This window comes from Zonotrichia albicollis, chromosome 26 (assembly GCF_047830755.1).
Source record: "Zonotrichia albicollis isolate bZonAlb1 chromosome 26, bZonAlb1.hap1, whole genome shotgun sequence".
Lineage (NCBI taxonomy): Eukaryota > Metazoa > Chordata > Aves > Passeriformes > Passerellidae > Zonotrichia > Zonotrichia albicollis.
Window position 1 is genome coordinate 5,575,536 of NC_133844.1, and position 25,994 is coordinate 5,601,529.

The following is a 25,994-nucleotide window of genomic DNA, read 5'->3' on the forward strand; positions in this document are numbered from 1 at the left end:
CCCCCGTTCCGCGGGGGTCCTGTGTGGGTTCCCACTCACCTCCTCCATCCTCCATCCCGTTTTTGGGGCCGGGGAGGGAACTGTCCCGGTTGTGCCGTTTGCAGGACAATGGGGACACCCCCTCCCGGCCCCAAAAATGGGGGGAACAGTCCGAACCTGCCCACCACCCACCCCCAATCTGCACCCACATCCCACTCTGCCTCCATCACCTGACGCCGCACGCATCCCTCCATGCCATTGGCAGAACCGGGAGGTTTTTCCTTCCTCCCCCTTCTCTCCCAGCTCCTTGGATATCTATTTTTCCCCCTTTTTTTTTTTTTTTTTTTTTTTTCTCTCTCCTCTCCCTCCTCTGGAGGGTGTTTGCTATTTCCGAGCTGGCTGGGAGGATCCCATTCGCATCAGCCGCAGGCAGCGACGCGGCATCGCCGGGTACCACCTCGCTCCCTCCGGCATCCTCCGTCCTTCCCGCTTGGATCAGCCCCACCGGGGCTCCGTGTCCTGCCCTGCCGCTGCACCGGCACCCCCGCGGCTCCCGGCAGCCCCCCGGCACGGCCAGGTAAGGGCCTCACCGGCGCGGCCACACCGGAGCGCCCACCGAGCCCCGGCGGCGTTGGGGCTCCGCGGCACGGCCGGGGGATGCTCGGAGGGCAGGGGGACACGGCGGGCACGGTGTCTCTCAGGGGACACGGTGACACGACGCAGCTGGCACAATCCCGGTGCGGAATTCCTGCGCCACCGCCGGGCACGGCGACGGACGGGGCAGCGAGGTGGCACCGTGTCCCCGGAGCGGTGACCTTCGCAAGGGCTCTGCCGGGGGGTGACAGCGGATTTGGGGCGCAGATGGGCGGGGGGGACACGTGGCCGTGGGTGGCCGTGGGTGCCGAGTGACGGGGACACGCGCGGCGTGGGTGGCCGTGGGCACACGGAGGGGGCGGTGGCACCTTGGCACCCAAGGCTGGGGGGGCACCCTCGCCTGCAGCCCCCCGTGCCGTGGATGCGACTCCTTGTCCCCCCACCTCGGGCATCGCCCACCCCCAGAGCGCCTTCCTGGGGGGCGCGGGGAAACTGAGGCACGGGCCGGGGCAAAGGCGGATCCAGCTTTTCCAGTGCCTGCGTCCAACCCTCCCCTCTCCCAGCAACTCCCTCGGCTCTCCCCTTGTTTTTCTTTCCCCACCCGGTGTTGAGCAAACCCCGAAACGCCCGCTGGCGTCGCGCCGGGGCCCCGCGGCACCCGGGGGAGCGGCCGGGGCCCCCGCACCCGACCGGGCTTGTTGGCGGCGTCCCGCTGCCTGCTGCTGCCTGCGCTGCCTATTCCTGGCTCCCGGCCGCCCTTCCACCCCGCTGCCATCTGCTCCGCCGCGGGCAGCCTTGGCAGCGCCGGCGTGGGCAGCCAGAGGGGGCTCGGCACCCCCAGAACACCGCGCTGTGCCCCCCCCTCCCGCAGGAGCTCAGCCCCTCCGGCCATGGAGCTGCTGTCCACCCCCAAAAACATCGAGATCAACAACATCACCTGCGATTCCTTCCGCATCTCCTGGGCCATGGAGAAGGGGGACCTGGAGAGGGTCACCCACTACTTCATCGACCTCAACAAGAAGGAGAACAAGAATTCCAACAAGTTCAAGCACCGGGTGAGCCGGGGGAGGCCGCGGGACCCCCTGCCCGGGGAGAGGAGACGGGCTTGGCGGGGAGGAACCGGCTCTTAGCCCTCTCTAGCGCTGAATTTGGGTCATTCCCGTCACGGGACACGCTGGCGCAGGGGACCGGGACGGGGATCGGGGGGTGGCGGACCCCGCTGAGCCCCCGCGGGGGAGCTGAGCTGCTCCTGCTCCCCCTCCCCGCGCTGCGAGTCACTAATTCGGGCCGTTTTTAGCAGCGCCGTTGCCACGGTGATGCTATTTAATGTTTAACATTATTTTTTTTTTCTCTCTCCTCCCCAATAATAAGGGGTGGAGGGGGGGTGGGATATTTTTTTTTTCCCCTCCATCTCCCGACTTCAGCATCCGCCGTTGCCACAGAAACGGCTCTGCACTGCGGAGCTGCTCCGTGGCCTCTTGACACCGCGAGATGCCACCGGCAGCGGGGGGACCCCGAAACCACCTCGGGGACTCTGTGTCCCCCCGGCAGTGGGGACACGTTTGGGTACACGATTGGGGCAGCGCTGTGGGCACAGAGCAAGGGGAGCTGCCCGTGGATATTTTGGGGGGGTCTCCGTGGATATTTCGGGGTGCGCGGTACCCGGGGGGTGCGGGGGGATGCTGTCCCGCCTGACCCTCGCCGCTCGGCGCAGGATGTCCCCACCAAGCTGGTGGCCAAGGCGGTGCCGCTGCCCATGACGGTGCGGGGCCACTGGTTCCTGAGCCCCCGCACCGAGTACAGCGTGGCCGTGCAGACGGCGGTCAAGCAGAGCGACGGCGAGTACCTGGTGTCCGGCTGGAGCGAGACCGTGGAGTTCTGCACCGGGGGTGAGCGGGGACCGTGGGGGCGTCCCCGGGAGGCCGGAGGGAGGATGGGGGCGATGCCAGCAGCCCGGAGCTGGGGGGAGGACGGGGGCGATGCTGGGAGCCGGGAGGGAGGACGGGATTGATGCTCCTGGGATCGGGAGCTGGGCCGGGAAAGGGGACGCTGGGGAAGGAGGATGGGGTTGATACCTGGAGCTGGGAGGAGGATGGAAGCGGTGCTGGGAGCCGGGAGGATGAGGAGGAAGGGGCAAAATCCAGGATTGGGAGCCAGGAGGGAGGATGGGGTTGATGCCTGGAGCTGGGAGATGGAAAGGGGGAAGAGGGCAATGCCTGGAGCTGAGAGAGAGGATGGAGATGGTGGCTGGAGCTGGGAGCAGGGAGGGAAAACAGGGGAGACCCAGGAGCTGGGAGGGAGAACAGAGGTCAGTGCTGGGAGCAGGGAGGGAGAACGGGAACTATCCCGGGAGCAGGGAGGGAGAATAGGGGCGACCCCAGGAACTGGGAGGGAAAAGGGGAAAGAGGGCAATGCCTGGAGCTGAGAGGGAAGACGGGGACGATGCCTGGAGCAGGGAGGGAAAACAGGAGAGAACCCAAGAGCTGGGAGGGAAAGGGGGTCAGTGCTGGGAGCAAGGAGGGAGGACAGGAGCGATCCCAGGAGCTGGGAAGGAGAACAGGGGCGATCCCAGGAGCTGGGAGCAAAGAGGGGTCAGTGCTGGGAGCCACGAAGGAGATCGGGGATAATGTCGGTAGCCACGAGCCGGGAGAGAGGATGGGGGAAACACTGGGAGCTGGGAGCCCGGAGGAGGACGGGGGCGATGCCGGGAGCTGGCACAAGCCGGGCCGGTTGGAGCGGCAGCTGATGAGTGGGAGGCAGGAGGTGCGGGGAGCTGCGGGCAGGGATGGGCTGCTGCAGGGGGATGGAGACGCCCTGATGTCCCCGTGCCTGTCCCCAGACTACGCCAAGGAGCACCTAGCCCAGCTGCAGGAGAAAGCGGAGCTGATCGCCGGCCGCATGCTGCGCTTCTCCGTCTTCTACCGCAACCAGCACAAGGAGTATTTCCAGCACGTCAGGTACCCCCAGCCCCATTGCCCACGCTCCCCGCCCGCAGAGCGCATTCCCTGACCCTGCCTGTGCCTGTCTGTGTGTCCCTCCTCCTCCTCCTCCTCCTCCTCGTCCTCGTGGCAGGATGCACTGCGGGAACGTGATGAAGCCGTCGCTGAAGGACAACAGCGGGAGCCACGGCTCGCCCACCAGCGGGATGCTGCACGGCATCTTCTTCAGCTGCAACACCGAGTTCAACACCGGGCAGCCCCCGCAGGACTCGCCCTACGGCCGGTACCGCTTCCAAATCCCGGCGCAGCGCCTCTTCAACCCCAACACCAACCTCTACTTCGCGGACTTCTACTGCATGTACACCGCCTACCACTACGTCGTGCTGGTCCTGGCGCCCAAGGGCTCCTCGGGGGATCTCTTCTGCCGGGAGCGCCTTCCCCAGCTGGACATTTCCTCCAACAAGTTCCTGACGTGCTGCGTGGAGGAGGGCGAGCTGGTGTACCGCCACGCCCAGGACAGCATCCTGGAGGTCATTTACACGGAGCCGGTGGACCTGAGCCTCGGCGTGCTGGGGGAGATCAGCGGCCACCAGCTCATGAGCCTCTCCACCGCCAACGCCAAAAAGGACCCCAGCTGCAAGACGTGCAACATCAGCGTGGGCCGTTAGGCGGCCCAGGCGGGCAGGGCCGGCCAGGGCGACGGGCGCTGCCCGCGGGGGCTTCTCCCACGGACGCCGGTGGGTGGAGGACACGGGTGGGCTCGGGGGAGCCGGGACGCTGCTTCGGCGAGGAGGCAGAGCCCGCGCCGCTGTGCGCCCCGAGGGAGGAAGCCTTCATCTCCTGGACTGGCCGAGCAGCAGCGTCCTCGCTGGCGTGAGCCCCGCGCTCTGCCCCGCTCCGGGACCCCCCTTCCCCTCCCTCCGGCGTCCCCCGCATCCCCCCGCCCCAGGTTCGCGCAGCTCCCAGGGAGCCCCGGCCCTGCCCGCCGGGACTGGGGCTCCCCGGCTATTCCAGGGGGTTCAGGGAGATATTGGAAGCACCCCCCGGTTTTGAACTGCTCCCGGGGACGGGGGGTGCTCGGACACCGCGGTGCCGTGGGGGACCCCCGGGCGCGCCCCCGCGTCCCGTCCCTCTCTGCTCTGCGCGTCCCCGGCCCCGCGGCCCCGGAGGCAGCCGGAGGAGCCGGGGAAGGGGAGAACGGATCTGCAGCCCCCCTCCCTCCCCGTGCCCCCCCAAACCCGCCGCCCCCCGCATGAGCCGTCGGCAGCATGGCGCTTGCGTGCGGCCCCCCCGGGGTGCCCGCCCCCCGTCTCTGTGTCCCCCCTGCACGCTCTACAACAACGGCTCCCCCTCCCCGAGCATCCCTGTGCTGTGCTGGAGGTGTTTCAATAAACTCTGTGCGGTCGCCACCGGCCGTGTCACGCGCGTCTGTCCCCCACGGGACCCCAAGGAGTGGCTCAGATCCCCCCCACAATCCCCACACCGATCCGGGGATCTGGGACTGGGAGGGGACAAGGTGGCCCCTCGGCAGCTCTGAGACAAGTTCAGGTCGGAAGGGCCTTCCTGGAGATCACCAGGTCCATCGCACCTGCCCGGGCAGGGTCACCTGGCTCAGGTGACACAGGAGCACGTTTGGAATGCGGCCAGAGAGGGAGGGAGGCGCCACCCTCGCCTGGGGCTGTCCCAGTGCTCTGCCACCCTCCGTGGAAAGCAGCTCTCCCTCACGTTGAGGTGGAACTCCTGTTTGTGTTTATGGCCGTTGCTCCTCATCCTGCCACTGAAAAATCCCCCGAGCTCTTCACCGCACAGAGACTGAAAGCCCCGGTGCCCATCCCGGTTGTGCCCACGGAGCATGCCAGGGCTGGCACACGGAGGGAGCAGCAGCCTCCCCGTGGCAGCAGCAGCAGCAGCGAGCAGGGGCTGCAGGAGGGGTCGAGGCACGCGGTGGGCGCGGGGGCCGTGGCACAGCCCACCCTCCATCTGCCACCTGCCACCATGGGCACGCGCTGGAGCACGCGGTGGGCACAGCACATGGCACCCACCCACCCTGCCACCCACCCACCCCACAGCGGCTGCTGCCTCAGAGACACCTCGAAATAAAGGGGTGGGGGGACAAAACCCACCTGCAGAGTCCTGGGGGCTCCGAGCCCACCGCCCTCCTCAGGACCTTGGTTGGAGTTCGTGGCTCTGCTCCATCAGAACCCCAATGATGGAGCTTCTCTTTTAGGATTGGGGTCCGTGCAGGGTCTGGCTGCTTTCCCCCCCAGCCCAGCCCCATTTCGGGTGCTGTTCTGCCGGGCTGGAAGCAAAGAGGCCGCGGCTGCCCCCGCTCCAAGTACAAGGGTATTTATTTCATGGGTACAAGAGAGAGACAGCACCTTGTGTGTGTTGGGCTCTTCCCGGTTACTGGTTTGTACATTCAGAGCTTTGGCCGGGGCAGAGGAGGGCAGCGGGTCCTGCTCGGCCCCTCCCCAGCCCCGGGGTGGGCGGCTGCCGGCGGGGACCCCCCCTGTGCCCCCCGTGCCGTGGGCGCCCGAGCCCCGGGGCCCCGTGCGAGCGTGTCTTGAGTGCTGAGGTTGGCTGTGTGCTCCTCCTCCGTGCAGTCTGTGCGGGGCAGCGCTCCCCGCCGTCCTCCCTGCCCTCTTCCTCCTCCTCTTCCTCCTCCTCCTCCCCTGCCCGCGGCGGGGCCGGGACCCCCGGCCCTCATTTCCTCGTGTGCAGCGTGTCCTGGAACTTGGTGCTGGTGTAGCGAAGGTGGAAACCCTTCTTGTTGATGGTGTCGTCCGAGTGGAAGCGGATCATCACCGAGTCTCCGGCCGAGTAAACCTCCTCGGGGGGCTGAGGGGGGGAGGGAGGGGGTGCTCAGATCCATGAACGCCCCCGGGGTGAGCATCTATGGCACGTGGGAATATTTGCACTGGGGAGAGTGGGAATCATCACAATACACCAAATTCCCATGGGGATTTCTCCACACTGCTGATCCATGAGCACTCTTGGGGTGAGCACCCATGGCAGGTGGGAATATTTGCACTGGGGAGAGTGGGAATCATCACACAAATTCCTGTGGGGATTTCTCCACACTGCTGATCCATGAGCACCCCCGGGGTGAGCACCCATTGTAGCTGGGAATATTTGCACTCTGGAGGGTGGGATTGATCACACCACACCAAATTCCCATGGGGATTTGCACTGTGCAGAGTGGAAATTTGCACTGTGGAGAGTGGGAATCATCACACCAGACCAAATTCCCATGGGGATTTCTCCACACAGCTGATCCATGAGCACTCCTGGGGTGAGCACCCATTGTAGCTGGGAATATTTGCACTCTGGAGGGTGGGATTTATCACACCACACCAACTCCCATGGGGATTTGCACTGTGCAGAGTGGAAATTTGCACAGTGGAGAGTGGGAATCATCACAATACACCAAATTCCCATGGGGATTTCTCCACACTGCTGATCCACGAGCACCCATTGAGGCTGGGAATATTTGCACTATGGAGGGTGGGATTTATCACACCACACCAAATTCCCATGGAGATTTTTCCACACTGCTCTGGCTCTGCCTCATCCCTTACCTTGAACCCTCACTCCTCACCCCCCGTCCCACATCCCAGGCTCACCCCGGAGCCGCAGAAGCGGCCGAGGCGTGGGGCCGTCCCGTCGTAGCCGTCGAAGAGCTCCATGTAGTCGTATCCACAGTCGGCCTCCTCCTCGATCTCAAAGGTCTGGAAGATGAGCTCCACCCCGAAGCCCTCCTCGGCCATGATCACCCACTCGCAGTCCGAGCCCCCCGGGTAGTTGTTGTCCCCAAATTGTGCGTGGGAATACAAATCCTTGGTCTTCACCTCGGCGCGCACCTGGCCCCCGCACACTGCGGGAGGAGATGGGGGTTAGGGTTTGGGGGCTCTGTGCCCATAACCCCACTTCCCAGCCCCACCCAGGTACCTGTGCTGTGCGTGGCCTCGAATCCCTTCTTCTGGATGGAGTTATCAGACACAAACTTGAGGAACATCTTGTTGCCCGAGGAGACGATGGGCTCGGGCTCCTTGGCCCCGCAGAAGCGGCCGAGCGCCGGCGCCTTGGCGTCCTTCCCATCGAAGATCTCCAGGTGGTCGTAGGTGCATTCCTGCTGTGCCTCCACATCCAGCTCTGAGAAGCTCTGTGGAGGGTCTGGGTGAGGTTGGGGCTCGGCAGAGGTGACCCCAGTGCCCCCCACCCCCAAATCCCTACCAGCTTGATGCGGTGCCCTGGCGTGGTGCTGATGGCCCAGGTGCACTCCTTCTTACTGGGGTATTTATCGGGCCAGTTGGGGCTGGTGATGGTCCCCGAGACAGATGTCACCTTGTGGTCACAGCCAGCTGTGGGGACAGCCAGGAGGGTCACAGAGGGGTGGCTGGGGGGTTCCCAAGGGAATTGGGGGCGGGCTGGACCCACCTTCCTTGCAGTCGTGCTTGTTGTCGTGCAGCACGAAGCCGCTGCGGCACTGGCACTCGTAGCTGCCGAAGGAGTTGAGGCACTCGTGCTGGCAGCCCCCGTTGTTCTTGGAGCACTCATCCTTGTCTGGGAGAGAGCAGAGTGATCCCTGAGCGGGCTGGGAAAGCCTGGAACGGTGCAATTCCATCCCCCCAGGCCCCCCAGCCCCGCTGCCCTCCAGCCAAGCAAGCGCCCCCGGGCAGCAGCGAAGCAGCTCCAGCATCCCAGCCCCTGCGGGCACCGAGGGCTCCTCCTCTCCCGTGGGCTCACCCATGGGTGCCACCATTACCTGCTGCCAGCACGGACGGGGAGAGAGGCAGAAAAACACACAGTGACAACCAAAGATGCACAAGAAAGACCAGGACGCTGGAGTCCCTCTTTACTCATCGATAGGAAATGTCACAGACACGGTAAAAATTGAGGGGAGAGGGTGGGGGGGGGAAATAAAACAAACAAGGTCAGCTGGTCAATGACAAAACCAAGGGGGTGGGGTGCTTAGAACCAAAAAAAAAAAAAAAAAAGTTAAAAAAAGTTAAAAAAAAAAATAAAAATAAGGTCAACAACCAGTTCTGTCAAGCAAAAGGCTGCCGGGGCCGGCAGCACGGCTCGGCTCGGCTCGGCTCGGTCCCACCGTGCTCCCGCACGGCTCCGGGGCCGCGGCGTTCCTGAGAAAGACGGAGAGGACGGAGCGGCTCACGAGGGGCCCCGCGGCCGCTTCTGCATGCGGAACTTGAGGCCGGGCGGGCGAGACTTGGGCGGCTGCAGCTGCTGCTTCTTCTCTGCGGAGAGAGAGGGAGAGAAGGGGGGAAGCGATGGGGGGCGGGGGGCGGCGGGGAGGGGCTGGGGGGGCCATGCGGAGCGGCAGCCGGGGGGAAGCAGCAGCGAGGGGACCCCCGGGGAGCCCCTCTGCGGCCGGGGCGAGCGGCTCTGCGGGGAGGAAGAGGAGGAGGAGGGTGAGGATGGGCTTTGGGTGGGTTTCTAGGGCTAGGAATGGCGCTGGAGGGGTTTGGGGTCACCCCGAGCTGGGCGGATTGACCTCCCAAAGACCCCTCGAGGTGCCATCGCTCCCCCTGCCCTCGGGGCGGTGTTGTGGGGAGGGAAGGCAGCGGCAAGCGGGCACCGGAGCCCCCAGAGCCCCCTCCGAGCTCACAGCGGGGCCGGGAGGAGCCATCGGTGAGTGGGGGTCCTGCCCCGACCCCCCGGCCGCCTCTCAAGCTGTAACCCGGCGTCTCCTCGGTGTGAGGGAGGAGGAGGCGAGGCAGAAAGGCCCGGTTGGGGTTGGGAAGGGGCTCCTGTGCTCAGAGCAGCTCCAGCACGGCTGGAGGGCGAGCTGGGAGCCTGAGCGGGCGAGACGAGAGCAGCAGAGAGTCGGCAGCGGAAAGAAGCCCAGCGGCTCGGTGTCTTTGCTTAGCGATCCTTTATTCCAAGCAGCTCGCTCGCCGCCAGCCGGCATCGCTCACCGTTCTCCCCCGCGGGCATCCGACGGCTCCGGGCTGCTCCGACCGCCCCGCAGCCCCCGGCAGCGCCTCTCCCCCCGCTGCGGACCCCCCAGCGCCGCCGGGGCTCGGCAGAGAGCCGGGGGGACCTACCTGGATGCCGACACCGTGGCGGATTCCCGGGAGGAACGTGCATCCCGGGAGGAGGAGGAGGAGGAAGAGGAGGAAGAGGAGGAGGAGGAAGGGGTCACGTCTTCAGCGGGGAAAAACGGGCCCCCGGACGGCCAGGCTGCCCCGCGGCACCGAGGGGCTCGTCCGGAGCGCGGGGACCCTCCGCGGCCAAAAAGGGGCCGCACGGGAGAGGTTTTGCCCAGGGAGCAACCCCGGAGGGACCAGAGGTGGCCGAGTCCTCCAGGGTGGTCCTGCTGCCGGGAAAGCCCGAGACCTGAGCGGGGGAAGGTGCAGGAGATGGTTTGATGATCTATTATCACCGCATATCCCGTGGGGTGAGGAAGAAGAGGGAAAAGGGGATGGGGATAATGAGGATGGAGCCCGAAGCGCTCCGGGCGGAGACTCACCCGGCTGCCCCGTGGTCCCGCTCGGCTTCCCCGAGGAATCCCCGAGGAATCGCTTTGTGGAGGGCGCCGGCTCCCGACGGCTGGGCCCCCAGCGCCGCCCTCCTCGCCTTGGTTTTCATTGAACACATAAAGCAAAGACACTCCGTGCCCGGCCCGCGGGGCTCTGCCGCTCCGGGAACGCCGCTCCCGCAGCCGGAGCCCCTCAAAAACGGCTCAGGGCTCTCTCAGAGCTGGGATGGCGTCCAGGGCACCGTGCCACACCCGGTGGGTCCCGTGGCAGCCCCCAGCGCATCCAGCGTTTGGTGGTGTCGCCATCCCTGCGCACCAAACCCGTCCGAAGGTGACACCGCCTCGTGGAGGGGTGGCCCGGGAGAGGAGAGCGGACAGGGAGAGGCCGGGGATGGTGTTTGGGAGGAGCGCTGGCTCCGGATGCTGAGGCCGGGATGCGGAGCGCCCTGCGCGGGGAGCGGGGGGAGCCGGGGCCGTGCAGCAGAGCGGGAGCAGCAGCAGCAGCAGCAGCAGCAGCAGCAGCAGAGCGGGGTGTCACCGTCCCCCCACCCTGGGAAGGCCACCCCAGGGGTGCAGCACCCGGGGCCCAGCACACCCCTGTCCCCAGCTGGAGCCCAGCATCCCCTGGCTGCTTGGGGAGGCCCTGAGAGCACGCCCAGCTCTGAAATAGGAGCCAATTGTCCCCCAAAAGAGGAAAAAACCTCCAAAATGGGCTGCCAGCCAGGCTGCCTGTAGCTGGAGGGTTTTGAGACTGGGGGATCTGAGATAAGAGCCAATTGTCCCCCAAAAGAGGAGAAAACCCCCAAAAATGTGCTGCCAGCAAGGCTGCCTGTGGCTGGAGGGATTTGGGCTTGGGGACTCTGAGATAGGAGCCAATTATCCCCCAAAAGAGGAGAAAACCCCCAAAAATGTGCTGCCAGCCAGGCTGCCCATGGCTGGAGGGTTTTGGGACTGCACCCTCAGTTCTGAATTAGGAGCCAATTATCCCTCAAAAGAGGACAAAACCTCCCAAAATGTGCTGCCAGCAAGGCTGCCTGTGCCTGGAAGGTTTGAGACTGGGGGCTGCACCCCCAGTTCTGAAGTAGGAGCCAATTGTCCCCCAAAAGAACAGAAAACCTCCCAGAATGTGCTGCCAGCCTGGTTTTCTGTGGCTGAATGGTTTTGGGGCTGCACCCCTGGCGTGGCCAAGGGAAGCGTTAGCGGCGTTTTGGGGGGCCTGGCTGGGTGAGGGAGGGCAGGGGGTGCCCGTGCTGGGGCCAGGCAGCTCTACCTGAGAAGAAATGGGCTTTGAAGCCTTTTTTGGAGACGGTGTTGTCGGATTTGAACTCGATCCTCATGTTGTTGTACTGGGAGGTGATGACCTCGGGCTTCTCGGCGCCGCAGAACTTCCCGTGCAGCTTGGAGTCGGCTGTGAGCCCGCTGCGCACCTCCACAAAGTCATATTTGCACACCTGGGGGTGACACGGGGCTGGGGACGCCGTGGTGCCACCCTGGGGGCCACCAGCACCCCCTGAGAGCACCCCCAGGTCTGAATTAGGAGCCAATTGTTCCCCAAAAGAAGAGAAAATCTCCCAAAATGTGCTGCCAGCAAGGCTTGCCCATAGCTGGAGGGTTTTGGGACTGGGGACTCTGAAATAAGAGCCAATTGTCCCCTAAAAGAGGAGAAAACCCCCCAAAATGTGCTGCCAGCCAGGCTGCCTGTGCCTGGAAGGTTTGGGGACTGGGGGCTCCATCCCCAGCTCTGAATTGGGAGCAAATTGTCCCCAAAAAGAGGAGAACCTCCCCCAAAATGTGCTGCCAGCCAGGCTGCCTGTGGCTGTAGAGTTTGAGGCTGTAACCCCAGCTCTGAATTAAGAGCAAATTGTCCCCTAAAAGAGGAGAAAATCCCTCAAAATGTGCTGCCAGCAAGGCTGCCCATAGCTGGAGGGTTTTGGGGCTGGGGGCTGCACCCCCAGTTCTGAAGTAGAAGCCAATTAACCCCTAAAACATGAGAAAACTCCCCAAAATGTGCTGCCAGCCAGGCTGCATGTGGCTCTAGAGTTTGGGGCTGTACCCCCAGCTCTGAATTAGGAGCAAATTGTCCCCAAAAAGAGGAGAAAATCCCTCAAAATATGCTGCCAGCAAGGCTGCCTGTGCCTGGGGAGTTTTGGGACTGGGGGCTCTGAGGTAGGAGCCAATTGTCCCCGAAAAGAGGAGGAAACCTCCCAAAATATGCTGCTATCAAGGCTACCTGTGGCTGGAGTGTTTTGACACCAGGGGTTGCACCCCCAGCTCTGAAATAAAAGCAAATTGTCCCGCAAAAGAGGAGAAAACCTCCAAAATGTGCTGCCAGCAGGGCTGCCTGTGGCTGTAGAGTTTGGGGCTGTAACCCCAGCTCTGAATTAAGAGCCATTTGTCCCCTAAAAGAGGAGAAAATCCCTCAAAATGTGCTGCCAGCAAGGCTGCCTGTGGCTATAGAGTTTGGGGCTGTACCCCCAGCTTTGAATTAGGAGCAAATTGTCCCGCAAAAGAGGAGAAACCCCCCCAAACGTGCTGCCAGCAAGGCTGCCTGTGGTTGGAGGGTCTTGGGGCTGCACTCCTGGCATGGGTAAGGGGTGGCACGGGGGGCAGAGAGGGGCTGCTCCCCCCACTCACATCGTTGCCCTCGGTCTCGAAGAAGTCGAACTGCAGGGAGATGCGGTACTGGGTGGGCGCCACCAGCTGCCAGATGCAGTTCTTGTTGGGGGGATACTCCTTGGGCCACCCCGGGCTGGTGATGGAGCCGTTGAGCTTGGTGAGGAACCCTCCGCAGGCGGCTGCAGGGCGGCACCACCAGCGCCCGTCACCTCCACGGGGCTGGGGGCGCACCAAGGGGCACAGAGCGGGTTTTTGGGGGGGGGTCTCATGGGCTCACTCACCCTCACAGCGGCGTTTATCAGACGCCAGCTCGTAGCCAGGGTCGCAGGCACACTTGTAGCTGCCCAGGGTGTTGACGCAGCGCTGCTCGCAGCCGCCGTTGTTGGGGCGAGAACACTCGTCCATCTCTGGGCAGGGCACAGGGGGTGAGCGGCCGGGGGGCTGCAGCACCCCCTGCACCCCCCAGAGCTCCCCCCAAACCTTTGAAGAAGTTGACGGCGAAGCCGGCCTTGTTGATGGAGCCGTCGGACACGAATTTCATCCAGAGCTTGTTGGAGGTGCTCTTGATGTCGTCGGGTTTGTCGTAGCCGCAGTAGCGGCCGATGAGGCTGCTGGAGTCGCTGCTGCCGTCGCGGATCTCCAGGTAATCGTAGGCACAGCTGTCGTGGCGCTCGATCTGGGGAGGGGGACAGTGCCACAGCCAGGGGGCACAGAAAGGTGTCCCAGGAAGGTGCCACAGTAAGAAAAACATCACTGTAAGATGGCCAGTACGACGTCACAGAGAGAAAGGTGTCACAGTAAGATGTCACAGGAAGGTGTCACAGTAAAAATGATGTCACAGTAAGGTATCACAATAAGATGGCATAGTAAAAATGATGGCACAGTAAGATGGACAGTAAGGTGTCACAGTAAGAAAGATGTCACAGTAAGATGTCACAGGAACATGTCACAGGAAGATATGACAGTAGGACAGATGTCACAGGAAGATGTCACAATAATATGTCACAGTAAGGTGGCACAGTAAGATGTCATAGTAAAATGTCACAGGAAGGTGTCACAGTAAGAAAAACATCACTGTAAGATGGCCAATAAGATGTCACAGAGAGAAAGGTGTCACAGTAAGGTGTCACAATAAGATGGCACAGTAAGAAAGGCACAATAACATGGATGTCACAGTAAGGTGTCACAATAAGGTGGCCAGTAAGATGGCACGGTAAGAACGACGTCACAGTAAGATGTTACAATAAAATGGCACAATAAGATGTCACATGAAGATGTCACAGTAAAAATGATGGCGCAATAAGATGGATGTCACAGTAAGGTGTCACAGTAAGAAAGATGGCACAGTAAGATGTCATAATAAAGTGTCACAGGAAGGTGTCACAGTAAGAAAAACATCACTGTAAGATGGCCAATAAGATGTCACAGAGAGAAAGGTATCACAGTAAGATGTCACAGGAAGGGGTCACAGTAAAAATGATGTCACAGGAAGATGTCACAGGAACATGTCACAGGAAGATATGACAGTAAGACAGATGTCACAGGAAGATGTCACAATAATATGTCACAGTAAGGTGGCACAGTCAGATGTCATAGTAAAGTGTCACAGTAAGAAAGATGGCACAGTGAGATGTCATAATAAAGTGTCACAGGAAGGTGTCACAGTAAGAAAGATGGCACAGTAAGAAAGATGGCACAGTGAGATGTCATAGTAAAATGTCACAGGAAGGTGTCACAGTAAGAAAACATCACTGTAAGATGGCCAATAAGATGTCACAGAGAGAAAGGTGTCACAGTAAGATGTCACAATAAGATGTCACACCAAGAAAGAAGGCACAATAACATGGATGTCACAGTAAGGTGTCACAATAAGGTGGCCAGTAAGATGGCACGGTAAGAACGATGTCACAGTAAGATGTTACAATAAAATGGCACAGTAAGATGTCACATGAAGATGTCACAGTAAAAATGATGGCACAATAAGATGGATGTCACAGTAAGATGTCACAGTAAGGTGTCACAGTAAGAAAGATGTCACAGTAAGGTGTCACAGGAACATGTCACAGGAAGATATGACAGTAAGACAGATGTCACAGGAAGATGTCACAATAATATGTCACAGTAAGGTGGCACAGTAAGATGTCACAGTAAGATTGCACAGTGAGATGTCATAGTAAAGTGTCACAGGAAGGTGTCACAGTAAGAAAAACATCACTGTAAGATGGCCAGTACGACGTCACAGAGAGAAAGGTGTCACAGTAAGATGTCACAGGAAGGTATCACAGTAAGATGGCACAGTAAGATGGACAGTAAGGTGTCACAATAAGAAAGATGTCACAGGAAGATGTCACAGGAAGATATGACAGTAAGACAGATGTCACAGTAAGGTGTCACAGTAAGGTGTCAGAGTAAAGTGTCACAGCAAGGTGTCACAGTAAGAAAGATGGCACAGTGAGATGTCACAGTAAAGTGTCACAGCAAGGTGTCACAGTAAGAAAAACATCACTGTAAGATGGCCAATAAGATGTCACAGAGAGAAAGGTGTCACAGTAAGATGTCACAATAAGATGGCACAGCAAGAAAGAAGGCACAATAACATGGATGTCACAGTAAGGTGTCACAGTAAGGTGGCCAGTAAGATGGCACGGTAAGAACGATGTCACAGTAAGATGTTACAATAAAATGGCACAGTAAGATGTCACATGAAGATGTCACACTAAAAATGATGGCGCAATAAGATGGATGTCACAGTAAGATGTCACAGTAAGATGTCACAGTAAGGTGTCACAGTAAGAAAGATATCACAGTAAGATGTCACGGGAACATGTCACAGGAAGATATCACAGTAAGACAGATGTCACAGGAAGATGTCACAATAATATGTCACAGTAAGGTGGCACAGTAAGGTGTCACAGTAAGATGTCATAGTAAAGTGTCACAGTAAGGTGTCACAGTAAGAAAGATGTCACAGTAAGATGTCACAGTAAGGTGTCACAGTAAGAAAGACGTCACAGGAAGATGTCACAGGAACCTGTCACAGGAAGATATCACAGTAAGACAGATGTCACAGGAAGATGTCACAATAATATGTCACAGTAAAGTGTCACAGCAAGGTGTCACAGTAAGAAAGATGTCATAGTAAGATGTCACCGTAATTTGAATCTGCTCTCCCAGAGGAGCCCCTTTGGGGGTTCTGTCCCAAATTTGCCCAGAACCAGGACATCCCTATTTCATTTGTGGGGGGATGCTGACCCACCTCGAAGGACTGGAAGGTCAGTCCCACGTGGTAGCCCTCGGACACGGTGATTTTCCAGACGCACACCTTGCTGGGCCGGTAGTCATCGGGATAATTGGGGGACTGGATGTGGCCGTTGTCCTTCTTGACGTCCCCCCCGCAGATGGCTGGAAGGGAGGAGCAGCAGCCTGAGCCCCCCCGGGCCCCCGGCCGCCCCCTGGGCCCCGCTGCTCCCCCCTACCTTCGTAGACGGCGAAGAAACCTTTGCCCACCCAGTTGCTGCTGCTGCGGAACTCCACCCACAGGCGGCTGTCGGTGGAGATGATGGGCTCGGGCAGCTTGTTCCCGCAGAACCTGCCTGGGGAGGAAGGCGTGCTGGGCTGCCGTGCTGGGACCCTCCTCTTCCTCACCGCCACCTGCTCTTCCTCACCACCACCTGCTCTTCCTCATCACCACCTCCTCTTCCTCACTGCCACCACCTCTTCCTCACTGCCATCTTCTTTTCCTCACTGCCACCTCTTCTTCACCACCACCTCCTCTTCCTGCTCACCATCTCCTCTTCCTCACCGCCGTCTCCTCTTCCTCACCGCCACCTTCTCTTCCTCATTACCATCTCCTCTTCCTCACTGCCACTTCCTCTTCCTCACTGCCTTCTTTTCCTCGCTGCTACCACCTCTTCCTCACGGCCATCTTTTCCTCACTGCCACCTTCTCTTCATCATCACCAGCTCCTCTTCCTGCTCACCACCTCCTCTCCCTCACTGCTCCCTCCTCTTCCTCACTGCCATCTCCTCTTCCTCACCGCTATCTCCTTTTCCTGGCTGCCACCTCCTTTTCCTCATTACCACCTCCTCTTCCTCACTGCCATCTCCTCTTCCTGCTCACCATCTCCTCTTCCTCACCACCACCTCTTCCTCCTCACCGCAACCTGCTCTTCCTCACAGCCACCTCCTCTTCCTCACTGCCATCTCCTCTTCCTTGCCCCATCCTTCTCTTTCTCATCATCACCTCTTCCTTTCTGCCACCTTGTCTAACTCACCATGACTTTCTCTTAGTCCTCATGACCTCCTCTTCCTCACTGCCATCTCCTCTTCCTCACCGCCACCTCCTCTTTCCTTGTCCTCTCCTCTCTCTCATCATCACCCCTTCCTTTCTGCCACCTTGTCTAAGTCACCATGGCTTCCTTTTCAACCTCATGACTTCCTCTTCCTCACCTCCATCTCCCCTTCCTCACCACCACCTCCTCTTCCTGTTCACCAGCTCCTCTTCCTCACCGCCACCTGCTCTTCCTCACTACTACCTCCTCTTCCTGTTCACCAGCTCCTCTTCCTCACTGCCACCTCCTCTTCCTCACTACTACCTCCTCTTCCTCACAGCCACCTCATCTTCCTCACCGCCATCTCCTCTTCCTTGCCCTCTCCTTCTCTTTCTTACAATAATCACCTCTTCCTTTCTCTACCTTGTCTACCTCTTCATGACCTCCTCTTCCTCATCACCACCTGCTCTTCCTCACACCCCCTGCTCTTCCTCACTGCCATCTCCTCTTCCCCACTGCCACCTCCTCTTCCTGCTCACCATCTCCTCTTCCTCACCGCCATCTCCCTTTCCTCACCACCATCTCCTCTTCCTCACTGCCATCTCCTCTTCCTTGCCCTCTCCTTCTTTTTCTCATCATCATCTTTTCCTTTCTGCCACCTTGTCTACCTCATCATGACTTCCTCTTCCTCCTCATGACCTTCACTTCATCACCACCACCTCCTCTTCTTCCTCACCACCTTCTCTTCTTCCTCACCACTTCCTCTTCCTCACTTCCACCTCCTCCTGGTCCCCCCGCTGCCCCTTTCCAGCCCAAAGCCAAAGGCTGCTTCTCCCTCCACTCCTCCCCAGTCCTTTCTGGCTTTTCTGGCTGTTTCACGTCAGCTGCTGATTCCAGGGGATTTGGGAGTCCTGGGGTTTGGGGAACATCCAGTTCATGGGATGGGGCTGGGATCCTGCAGCGTCCCTGGGGAACACCACAGGGATGGGACTGGGATCCTGGAATCTCCCTGGAGAATATCACAAGGACTAGAATCTCCCTGGAGAGCATCACAGGGATGGGATGAGGACAAGGACACTGGAATCTCCCTGGGGAACATCCCAGGGACAGGACTGGGATCCTGGAATCTCCCTGGGGAACATCACAGGGACTGGAGTCTCCCTGGGGAACACCACAGGGATGGGATGAGAACACTGGCATCTCTTGGGGAACATCCCAGGGATGGGACCAGGATGCTGGAATCTCCCTGGGGAACGTTACAGAGATAGGACCAGGACCCTGGAATCTCCCTGAGGAACACCACAGGGATGGGATGAGGATATTGGCATCTCTTGGGGAACATCCCAGGGATGGAACCAGGACGCTAGAATCTCCCTGGAACCTCCCTGGGGAACACCCAGCTCTTTGGGGTGGAATCAGGACCCTGGAATCTCTTGGGGAACATCACAGGGATGGGACCAGGATGCTGGAATCGCCTTGGGAAACATCACAGGAATGGAACAAGGACCCTGGAATCTCCCTGAGGAACATCACAGGGACAGGAAACTCCATGGGGAACATCCAGCTCCTCAGGGTGGGACTGGGACACTGGAATCTCCCTGGGGAACATCACAGGGATGGAACGAGGACCCTGGCATCTCTTCAGGAACATCCCAAGGATGGGGCTAGAATCTCGAATCTCCCTGGAGAACATCAAGGGGATGGGACCAGGATGCTGGAATCTCTCAGGGAACATCACAGGAATGGGACAAGGACACTGGAATCTCCCTGAGGAACATCACAGGGACTGGAATCTCCCTGGGGACAATCCTGCTCCTTGGGGTGGGACTGTGGCATCTCTTGGGGAACATCGCAGGGATGGGACCAGGATGCTGGAATCTTCGTGGAACCTCCCTGAAGAACACCCAGCTCCTTGGGGTGGAACTGGGACCCTGGAATCTCCCTGGGGAACATCACAGGGATGGGACCAGGATGCTGGAATCGCCTTGGGAAACATCACAGGAATGGAACAAGGACGCTGGAATCTCCCTGAGGAACATCACAGGGACAGGAATCTCCATGGGGAACATCCAGCTCCTCAGGGTGGGACTGGGACACTGGAATCTCCCTGGGGAACATCACAGGGATGGAACGAGGACACTGGCATCTCTTCAGGAACATCCCAGGGATGGGGCTAGAATCTCGAATCTCCCTGGAGAACATCAAGGGGATGGGACCAGGAGGCTGGAATCCCCCTGGGGAACATCACAGGGACTGGAATCTCCATGGGGAACATCCAGCTCCTCAGGGTGGGACTGGGACAGTGGCATCTCTTGGGGAACATCACAGGGATGGGACCAGGACCCTGGAATCCCCCTGGGGAACATCACAGGGACTGGAATCTCCCTGGGGACAATTCTGCTCCTTGGGGTGGGACTGTGGCATCTCTTGGGGAACATCGCAGGGATGGGACCAGGATGCTGGAATCTTCCTGGAACCTCCCTGAAGAACACCCAGCTCCTTGGGGTGGAACTGGGACCCTGGAATCTCCCTGGGGAACATCACAGGGATGGGACCAGGAGGCTGGAATCCCCCTGGAATCTCCATGGGAAATATCCAGCTCCTCAGGGTGGGAGCAGGACCCTGGCATCTCTTGGAGAACACCCCATGCATGGGACCAGGACCCTGGAATCTCCCTGGGGAACATCACAGGGATGGGACCAGGAGGCTGGAATCTCCCTGGAATCTCTCTGAGGAACATCCCAGAGACTGGAATCTCCCTGGGGAACACCCATCTCCTCCAGGATGGGATGGGACACCGCCACTCCCTGGGGGACAGATGTGCCAGCCAGCTGGATCACCCAGCCTGCTCTCACTGGCCTGGGCTAAACTGGAAGCTCTGTTCACCTCAATAACCCCTCTGGGGGTAATTCCCCCCTCCCCAGGAGTCTGGAATAGCAGGCAGGGAGAGGGGTGAGGGAATCCCCTGGTCCCCTGCCGGCCCCGGGGTGGCACCGGCGGGCAGGAGGGGCGGGCAGCAGGCCCCGGGTTGTTACCTCGCAGCGTGGCCTTTCTCCAGAACCCGTCTCTCACCTCCACGTAGTCGTACCAGCACAGCCGGCTTCGGTACAGGTCCAGGGTGGTGAAATTCAGGATGATCTAAGGGTGGGAAGGAGCAGGAGGAGCATGGGGTGAGCTCCCGCCGTGCCCCATCTGCCCCCAGCCGGGGGAACCTGGTGGAACCCAGACTCCACGAGGGATGCTGGGGCTCGGGACACCCCAAAACAAGGCTGGGAGGAGGCAGAGGAGAGCTGGGAGAGGGCGGGAGCCGTCACCCCAGCAGTCAGTACCTTCTCTCCGGGGGTGACCGAGATCCTCCAGACGCAGTGCATGTGGGCTGAGTATCCATTGGGGAATTCCGGGGAGGAGAAGTTGCCCTGGCTGTCCTGGAGCGTCTCCCCACAGGCTGCAGAGGGGGAAAAGCGGGGTTCAGAGCCCTCAGAAAAGCGGGGGTGTTCAAACCCCCACTATTCACCGTCCCCATATCCGCTAATAACCCCAACACACCCCCCATAACCACCAACCCCACCCCAAGGCCATAACCAACAACGCCCCAACTACCCCAAGCCTCTGTGTAAGGATCTGCTGCCAGTGACACTGAATGTGAAAAATGCATGTATTTCATGATTGGCTTTTTGCAAATATTCAAATGAATATTACATGTGTTGTGTTAGAAAGCGATGCTGTATTAATTCTCGTAAGTACTGTGGTAAATATAGTTTTAGGTTACAAAAATTGTTAAAATAGAAACGATGCTATGTAAGATACTTTTCTTAAAGAAAGGACTTGCACTGAGATAGCAGCCACAGGACACCTGGATTTTTCAGAGAAAAAGAATTTATTGCCCCATTATCAGAAGAAATGAACTTCTTCCCACCTTGAAGGCGCTGTTTGGATTCAGAGGAAGAAGTTGGCACTGACCAAACAGATTCCTGTGTTTAAATGGAATTTATGCATCATGTATGAGGTGTATGAATATGCAACAGGCTGTTGTTTTTAAGGGTTAATCCTTTGTTAAAGGGTGTCTTTTTTTGTTTGTTACAGCGCTGGATGCATGTGGGAATTGTTCTTCTAAAATGACACGTGTAGCTCTGGGAATTTCAGGTCCCTTTTTATCCCCCTCTCAGATACACATGCACACAATTTCACAATAGGTTGTGAAAGGGACCAGATGGGCACCGCGGTGCTGGTACCTGTGTTTTGCAGAGATAAACAAAACTCCACAACTTTGTGAAAGTTGTAAAGCCGGGATGTTTATTACAGCGCTGGATGCATGTGGGAATTGTTCCCTCAAAATGACATGTGTACCTCTGGGAACTTCAGGTCCCTTTTTATCTCTTTCTCAGATACACATGCATACAATTTTACAAGAAGTTTGTATATATATTCATTTTTACTAATTTCGCTGACATTTTCTGCTAGTTCTTCTTTATCAAAAAGAATTCCTAGGTCAGGCTGAGCTGCTCTCACAGCAGTGTCTGTCTCTCTCTATCACCCTTTGTCTCTCCCCCTTATCTCTGTCCTTCACTGAAGCAACTTCACTGAGCTCAAGTTCTGCAGTCAGGCTAAATAGATGTTTTCTAACCACAGACTCAACTTAAAAATGTACATTTCACCTAAATTAAAATAGATTTTCACCCTAGAAAATTTTCACTTTGCCTCAACGGGAGGGCTTAGATGCATCCCCCAGCAGCGGGAAGAGCATCACCGCCTTCACCCTCACCCCAGCGCCCTTTTCCCACCCAAATCCCCAAACAAACCGCATCACCGCCATCCCCATCCCTCGCTGGAGCTGCTCCCGGCCCCGTGGCTCCCCTCCAGGCTCCTCCCGGGCCGTGCCACGCCGCGGGGCCGGGCTGGCTGCCCGCGCTCCGGGCAGCTCCCGCGGCTGGAGCCGGCCCAGCGCTGCCATCTGGGAGCCACATGAGGAGGCTGCGGCCCGAGCTCCGCGCCCCCCTCCCCACCACCGGCCCGCTCGGATGAAAGGTGAAACGCTGCAAAAAAATCCCGCTTGAAACCTGGGCTCGCTGCCTTTTTTCCCTTTACGCTGGAAACAAAAGAAGGGGACGCTTGTGAGCCTTTTTCGAGGCCTTATAAAAGGCTCCTCCTTTTATAATTTTTTTGTTGTTGTTTTTTGCTTTTCCCCGCTCCAAACTAATCACTTTTCCTGCTCCCCTGAAGGCGGCACGGCCGTGGGGCCCCCTCACAAAAGGCTTCCCTCTGTTCCAGGCTGCTAATTAGTCGCTGGAATTAAGCGGGAGCGTGCGGGAGCCAAACTCCTTGCAGATGTTGGCAGCGCAGCTCCGGAGCACGTGCCTGCCGTCGGGGGGGGACTCGTGCCAGACACCCCCTCCCCGCTCTTGGGACAATGCCACCGCTCGTGGTCACAGCCCCGGAGCCCTCCGAGGTGACAGCAGAGCTCTGCTGGTGATCTGCTCCAACCTTGGGGAGGATTTGTGGGCTGTGACGGGACCAGGATGCTCCCAGAGCCTTCCGAGATGACAGCAGAGCTCTGCTGATGGTCTGCTCCAACCTTGGGAGGGAAATGTGGGCTCTGATGGGATCAGGATGCTCCCAGAGCCTTCCAAGGTGACAGCAGAGCTCTGCTGGTGATCTGCTCCAACCTTGGGAGAGATTTGTGGGCTCTGATGGGACCAGGATGCTCCCAGAGCCCTCCAAGATGACAGCAGAGCTCTGCTGATGGTCTGCTCCAACCTTGGGGAGGATCTGTGGGCTCTGATGGGACCAGGATGCTCCCAGAGCCTTCCAAGGTGACAGCAGAGCTCTGCTGGTGATCTGCTCCAACCTTGGGGAGATTTGTGGGCTCTGATGGGACCAGGATGCTCCCAGAGCCTTCCAAGGTGACAGCAGAGCTCTGCTGATGGTCTGCTCCAACCTTGGGGAGATTTGTGGGCTCTGATGGGACCAGGATGCTCCCAGAGCCTTCCAAGGTGACAGCAGAGCTCTGCTGATGGTCTGCTCCAACCTTGGGGAGATTTGTGGGCTCTGATGGGACCAGGATGCTCCCAGAGCCTTCCAAGGTGACAGCAGAGCTCTGCTGATGGTCTGCTCCAACCCCTGGGGAAATCTGTGGGCTGTGATGGGATCAGGATGTCCCCAAACCCCTCTGAGGGCAGGGGTGGGTGGGATGGAAGAGGCTCTGAGAAGGTTTTGGTCCCCAAGGGTGCTTGTGGGGTCAGAGGATGCTCTCAGAAGATGTTCTGCTCTTGGGGGAATGGTCTGTGGAGGATTTTTCAGGGGATGCTCTTGGAAGATGCTATTCCCTTGAAGGATTCTTTTGTAGGAATTTTACGTGGAGATGCTCTTTGTAGGATTTTTTGGGAGATTTTTTTTGGGAGATGCTCTTTAGAGGATGCTTTTTGTGGGATTTCTTGGGGGATGTTTTTTGGGAGATGCTCTTGGAAGAGGGTTGCTCTTCCATTTAAGGATTCTTTGGGGGGATGCTCTTCCGTTTAAGGAAGAGATGCTCTTCTGGAGATGCTCTTTGTAGGATTTTTAGGGGATGCCCTTGTAGGAGGCTCTGGGGGGAGATGCCCTTTGAAGGATTTTTTGGGAGATTTTTTTGGGAGATTTTTTGGGAGGTTTTTTTGGGAGATTTTTTGGGAGGTTTTTTTGGGAGGGGGATTTTCAGAGGATGCTCTTTGGGGGATGGTCTTTAGGGGGTTTCTTTGGGGGATGCTTTTTGGGAGATCCTTTTGGAGGATCCTCTTTGGGGGATGCTGTTGGGGGATTTTCTTGGCTGATGCTCTTTGGGGGATTCCTTTGGCTGATTATTTTTGGGGATGCTTTAGGAGGATGCTCTTTGGGGGATTTCTTTGGGGGATGTTTTCTGGGAGATGCTCTTGGAAGAGGGTTGCTCTTCCATTTAAGGATTCTTTGAGGTGGATACTCTTCCCTTGAAGGATTCTTTTGTAGGAATTTTATGGGGAGATGCTCTTTGTAGGATTTTTTGGGAGATTTTTTTGGGAGGTGCTCTTTAGAGGATGCTCTTTGCAGGATGCTCTTTAGGGGATTTCTTTGGGGGACATTTTTTGGGAGATGCTCTTTTTTGGGGCAATACTCTCTAAGGAATTTCTTTGGGGGATGCTCTGGCTTTTTGGGGGATGCTCTGGGAATGCTCTTTGGGAGATGCTCCTGGGGGATTTTCTTGGCTGATGCTCTTTGGGGAATTTCTTTTGCAGATTATTTTTGGGGATGCTTTTGGAGGATGCTCTTTGTGGTAATTATTTGGGGGATGCTTTTTGGGAGATGTTTTTTGGGGAGGCTCTTGGGGATTTTCTTGGCTGATGCTCTTTGGGGGATTCCTTTGGCAGATTATTTTTGGGGATGCTCTGGCAGGCAGTGCTCTTTGGGGGATGCTCTTTAGGGGATTTCTTTGGGGGATTTTCTTGGCTGATGCTCTTTGGGGGATTATTTTTGGGGATGCTTTAGGAGGATGCTCTTTGGGGTGGATGCTCTTTAGGGGATTTCTTTGGGGGATTTTCTTGGCTGATGCTCTTTGGGGGATTCCTTTGGCAGATTATTTTTGGGGATGCTTTAGGAGGATGCTCTTTTGGGGGGGATGCTCTTTAGGGGATTTCTTTGGGGGATTTTCTTGGCTGATGCTCTTTGGGGGATTGTTTTTGGGGATGCTTTTGGAGCATGCTCTTTGGAGGGCTGCTCCAAGAAGATGCTCTGGAGAGGATTTTTTGGGACAACGCTCTGGGGGGGAGTGCTGTGATTAAAAGGGATTAAAAGGGACAGTGGCTCGTCCCAAATGGGAGCAATGGTGAAGTCAGGATGAGAATTTCCATATCTCCTGGAGTCTCCATCCTCAGGGAAGACCCACAAATTGTCTGTGCACACCCAGGGCTCCTTTCTTGCAGGAATGGGAAGAGAAGGGAGCTGAGGACACCCTCACACAGGCAGATTCTCCTCACAGCCCCCCAAAGTGGATGGATGAGGCACCTTGAGTGCCCTTTAGGGAGCGAGGACCCCAAACCCACTGGAAACAGCGAATCCACCCAACATGACGCTGCTTTTGCCAAGATTTGGGGTGAAACCGAGGGAAATCCAACCTGGGGGTGCTCCCAGGGGTTCTCAGTGCCCTCGGGGGGTGGCACTCACCTGGGCAGCGGTAGAGCTTGCGGGCCTGGGCAATGTCCCCTTTGCTGAGCCGTGTCCTCTGGCCGATGGCGGGCCGGACGCCGTTCACGTCGTATTTGGGCAGGATGGTGTCCAGGAAGATGCCCCTGGGGCAGGAAAGGGATGAGCTGGGTGGGAATCGCCGGCCCTGCGGCCTCACCGCCGGGGAAGGATGCTAAAAACAGCCTGGCTAATTAAAGCAGCCTGGCTAATTAAAGCCTGCGGGCCGGTGAGTCAGCCAGCGGGGACGTGTCCCCAGCGGAGGTGACCTCGGGGACAGCAATTCCCTGCTCTGAGAAGGGACCTGAGGGGTTCCATCCCACCCAGAACACCAATGGGAACATTTCTTGGAGGGACTTAACTCTGTGCACAGCTGCTAACCCCCCTCAGGGGTTGGGGACACCGTGTCACTGCCCCCAGGATGTGAGGTGACACCAGGGGACAGCCCAGGCTGTACCTGGAGAAGGTGTTCCTGGCGTAGTGCATGATGCTGTCGAAGTCATAGGTCTCCCCCAGCGACTCCACCTCCTCAGGCTCCATCTTGAGGAAGTTGTATTCCTGCCCTGAGGAGCACAGGACGGGGGCACTGCCAGAGGAACCCCAATTTCGGCAGCAGGGATGAAGATGAGGAGGAGAAAGAGGAGGAGGAGGAGGAGGGAAGCTCATCCCCACCTGGCTGGATGTTCTCCCTGATGATGGAGACGTGGTCATCCCTGTCGGGGCGTGTGTGCTCGTGCCAGAAGCCGATGACGTGGCCCAGCTCGTGCACCACGATGCCGAATTTGTCGCAGTTTTTGCCGATGGAGATGGCCTGGGGTCCCCCTCCCCGGCGGCCCACGTAGGAGCAGCACCTGCAGGGGAGCAAGCAGACGGTTCCTGGCTCTCTGCTGTGGACATCTGTCACAGACATCTT

At 58.4% G+C, this 25,994-nt stretch overlaps 2 protein-coding genes across 4 annotated transcripts in view; one reads left to right on the forward strand and one right to left on the reverse strand.

Annotated features, from left to right (window-relative positions):
• The first annotated feature begins 324 nt into the window (after positions 1 to 324).
• Positions 325 to 4,921, forward strand: PHYHIP (phytanoyl-CoA 2-hydroxylase interacting protein). The gene is made up of 5 exons (XM_074559329.1): positions 325 to 556; positions 1,445 to 1,628; positions 2,288 to 2,462; positions 3,413 to 3,530; positions 3,646 to 4,921. The coding sequence occupies exons 2-5, from the start codon at positions 1,464 to 1,466 to the stop codon at positions 4,178 to 4,180; spliced, it is 993 nt and encodes a 330-aa protein (XP_074415430.1). The 5' UTR covers positions 325 to 556; positions 1,445 to 1,463; the 3' UTR covers positions 4,181 to 4,921.
• Positions 4,922 to 5,822: 901 nt separating this feature from the next.
• Positions 5,823 to 25,994, reverse strand: part of BMP1 (bone morphogenetic protein 1) — a 34,405-nt gene continuing 14,233 nt past the window's right edge. For 2 of the 3 annotated variants that reach the window (XM_074559325.1, XM_074559324.1), the window contains exons 5-20: positions 25,754 to 25,932; positions 25,539 to 25,644; positions 25,064 to 25,188; positions 20,227 to 20,342; positions 19,933 to 20,035; positions 16,104 to 16,220; positions 15,884 to 16,029; positions 13,108 to 13,303; positions 12,909 to 13,034; positions 12,646 to 12,806; positions 11,282 to 11,462; positions 7,950 to 8,075; positions 7,746 to 7,873; positions 7,461 to 7,674; positions 7,136 to 7,386; positions 5,823 to 6,350 (exon numbers count right to left, since the gene is read on the reverse strand). In XM_074559325.1, the coding sequence (XP_074415426.1) occupies positions 6,216 to 6,350; positions 7,136 to 7,386; positions 7,461 to 7,674; positions 7,746 to 7,873; positions 7,950 to 8,075; positions 11,282 to 11,462; positions 12,646 to 12,806; positions 12,909 to 13,034; positions 13,108 to 13,303; positions 15,884 to 16,029; positions 16,104 to 16,220; positions 19,933 to 20,035; positions 20,227 to 20,342; positions 25,064 to 25,188; positions 25,539 to 25,644; positions 25,754 to 25,932 (2,410 nt within the window). In that variant the 3' untranslated portion in view covers positions 5,823 to 6,215. Of the gene's footprint in view, positions 6,351 to 7,135; positions 7,387 to 7,460; positions 7,675 to 7,745; positions 7,874 to 7,949; positions 8,076 to 8,350; positions 8,768 to 11,281; positions 11,463 to 12,645; positions 12,807 to 12,908; positions 13,035 to 13,107; positions 13,304 to 15,883; positions 16,030 to 16,103; positions 16,221 to 19,932; positions 20,036 to 20,226; positions 20,343 to 25,063; positions 25,189 to 25,538; positions 25,645 to 25,753; positions 25,933 to 25,994 lie in introns of those variants that run through there. The other variant, XM_074559326.1, reaches the window with a different exon arrangement.

What these genes read in the sequence shown, in the direction of transcription:
- PHYHIP (XM_074559329.1), top strand. Translation starts at nt 1,464, where the DNA reads ATGGAGCTGCTGTCCACCCCCAAAAACATCGAGATCAACAACATCACC. An exon ending in CGTGGAGTTCTGCACCGGGG is followed by an intron (nt 2,463 to 3,412) that starts GTGAGCGGGGAC and finishes GCCTGTCCCCAG; the next exon opens with ACTACGCCAAGGAGCACCTA. An exon ending in GAGTATTTCCAGCACGTCAG is followed by an intron (nt 3,531 to 3,645) that starts GTACCCCCAGCC and finishes TCCTCGTGGCAG; the next exon opens with GATGCACTGCGGGAACGTGA.